General features: G+C 36.5%; 1 protein-coding gene across 1 annotated transcript; it reads right to left on the reverse strand.

The window, feature by feature from the left end:
• Positions 1–115: 115 nt before the first annotated feature.
• LOC108356139 (probable cytochrome P450 12c1, mitochondrial) lies at positions 116–1,663 on the reverse strand. Its single transcript, XM_017607269.1, has 4 exons — positions 1,356–1,663; positions 1,111–1,234; positions 322–568; positions 116–248 (listed from the first exon to the last, which is right to left on the reverse strand). The coding sequence occupies exons 1-4, from the start codon at positions 1,485–1,487 to the stop codon at positions 131–133; spliced, it is 621 nt and encodes a 206-aa protein (XP_017462758.1). The 5' UTR covers positions 1,488–1,663; the 3' UTR covers positions 116–130.
• Positions 1,664–1,850: the final 187 nt, after the last annotated feature.

Below are 1,850 nucleotides of genomic sequence, written 5' to 3' on the forward strand. Positions count from 1 at the left end.
AAACAATTATTAGATTTTTTCACCAACTAGCAAGTTCGGGGGCAGCTTGAGCCGTCGTCACTTTCTGTATCCCTAAAGGACTAGCACTATAAGGCCTAAGACTGCTTGTGATGCTGACAATTTGTTTGAATTACCTTTGTATGAATTCCAGATTCACCTTTTGCATGGGTCCCAAGTAGAGTCTAGCATTTTTCGGTTGCATTAAAATAGGATTTACAGTATGTCGAAATTTACCCCAATCTTCGCCACTATTCATGAAAAAAGGTACAACATATTAGCGAATAAGTTAGTATATAACTTTCTTATATTTTTCCCACTTACTGCCCTGCCAAGCCAATCCTCTCGTTGAAAAATCCATCTTTTCGCATTTGTCGATAATGTGTTATTACTTCGCCGCCTGGTCGCACCGGCCAAGAGCCCTCAGTGCGAAACACTTTCTCAAAATCCTCGAAATTAAAGAGTACAAGTGAAGGTGGTTGCCCAAAAACGCCGGGCATACGATAAATGTTACCGAAACGTTCGCGACCCTTCAAAAGCAAATCATTCAAAGAAAAATCAGCGAACTGGCCTATTGACGAAAATAGAGAAATGCATATATGTACATTAGACCGCAACAAAAAAACAAAAAAAAAAAAAAAAAAAATGCTGCATGCGACTGGAATAAGACTAAAATTTTAGCATTTGTGATCTTCCCTCTTTAGGACAATTGTAAGAGGTGCCGCGTCCAGCATTAAGTTTTCCCATAGGAATTACACGCAAGATAATGAGTTCTTTCCTTTTGAGGTCAATATAATCTTCTAGGATAAATGAAAACGCTCCCAGAAAATTATATTTACCTCAAAAGGAAAAAGAACTCATTTTCTTACGTATAATTCCTATGGAAAAACCAAATGCTAGACGCGGGACTTCTTAAAATTGCCCTAGAGAAGTGAGATTCATGCAGGATCATTGCTATACCAAATGCTAAAATTGAAGTCTTATTCCGGTCGCATTGTTGGACTTTTATTTATTTTTTTTTACGCGATCTAATGTACATACATATTTAGTATATGCATATTAATTTGTTCACCCACAGCAATTGTAGAATGTAATGGAAAACTTTGAACTCACCGCCCTTCATGAAGCCGCGCACCAATTCGTATCTGCTGAGGCCGGGTATGGCTTTAGACGGTAGCGCTTTTTGCCATTCGTTATTCAAAGAATTCACAAATGATTTACTATATACATTTTGGTCCTAAAAAAAATTAAGTATAATACAAATTTTTTAAAGTATGTATATGCAAAATCCAAAATCTTCTCGGGTATAAACCAACTCTTTTAATATATAGTACATTAGGAAAACATAATTGCTTTACCTTGGCATTGACTGCTGTCGATTGAAATGCAAATTGCATTCGTGTTAGCTTTTGTTGCTTTTGTATTTGTTCTCGGACACTGATCCATTTCCAAGCTATGCTAACGTTGCGTACACTATGAACTGATAACATTTTCAAATTCAACTACTAACTAATAATTGCAGATATGACTCAGCAAAAACACAAAATAAAAGAAAGCAAAAGAACAAAACAAAAATAATGTAAACACAGATATAAGGCAGCTTCTGAGCAGAGTAATCTCGTCTTGCGTGTGTGTGTTGTTGGAGAAATCGAATTCAACTAAATACATTGTATGATATAAGCGATTCCCTAAGTGAGTTTCATGAGAATAAGTAACGAACGAGTTAATCTAAAGCGACAGGTTTTTATTAAAATACAAAAGCGGTATTGGCCTACCTCGAATGAACAGTGCTGTCCACGAAGAGGGCTCGCTTTCGGGTCATGACTCATGAGTATTCAACAAACAACAACAAG

Source organism: Rhagoletis zephyria, unplaced genomic scaffold (genome assembly GCF_001687245.7).
Source record: "Rhagoletis zephyria isolate East Lansing unplaced genomic scaffold, Rhagoletis_zephyria_1.1 Rzeph_scaffold_54555, whole genome shotgun sequence".
NCBI lineage: Eukaryota > Metazoa > Arthropoda > Insecta > Diptera > Tephritidae > Rhagoletis > Rhagoletis zephyria.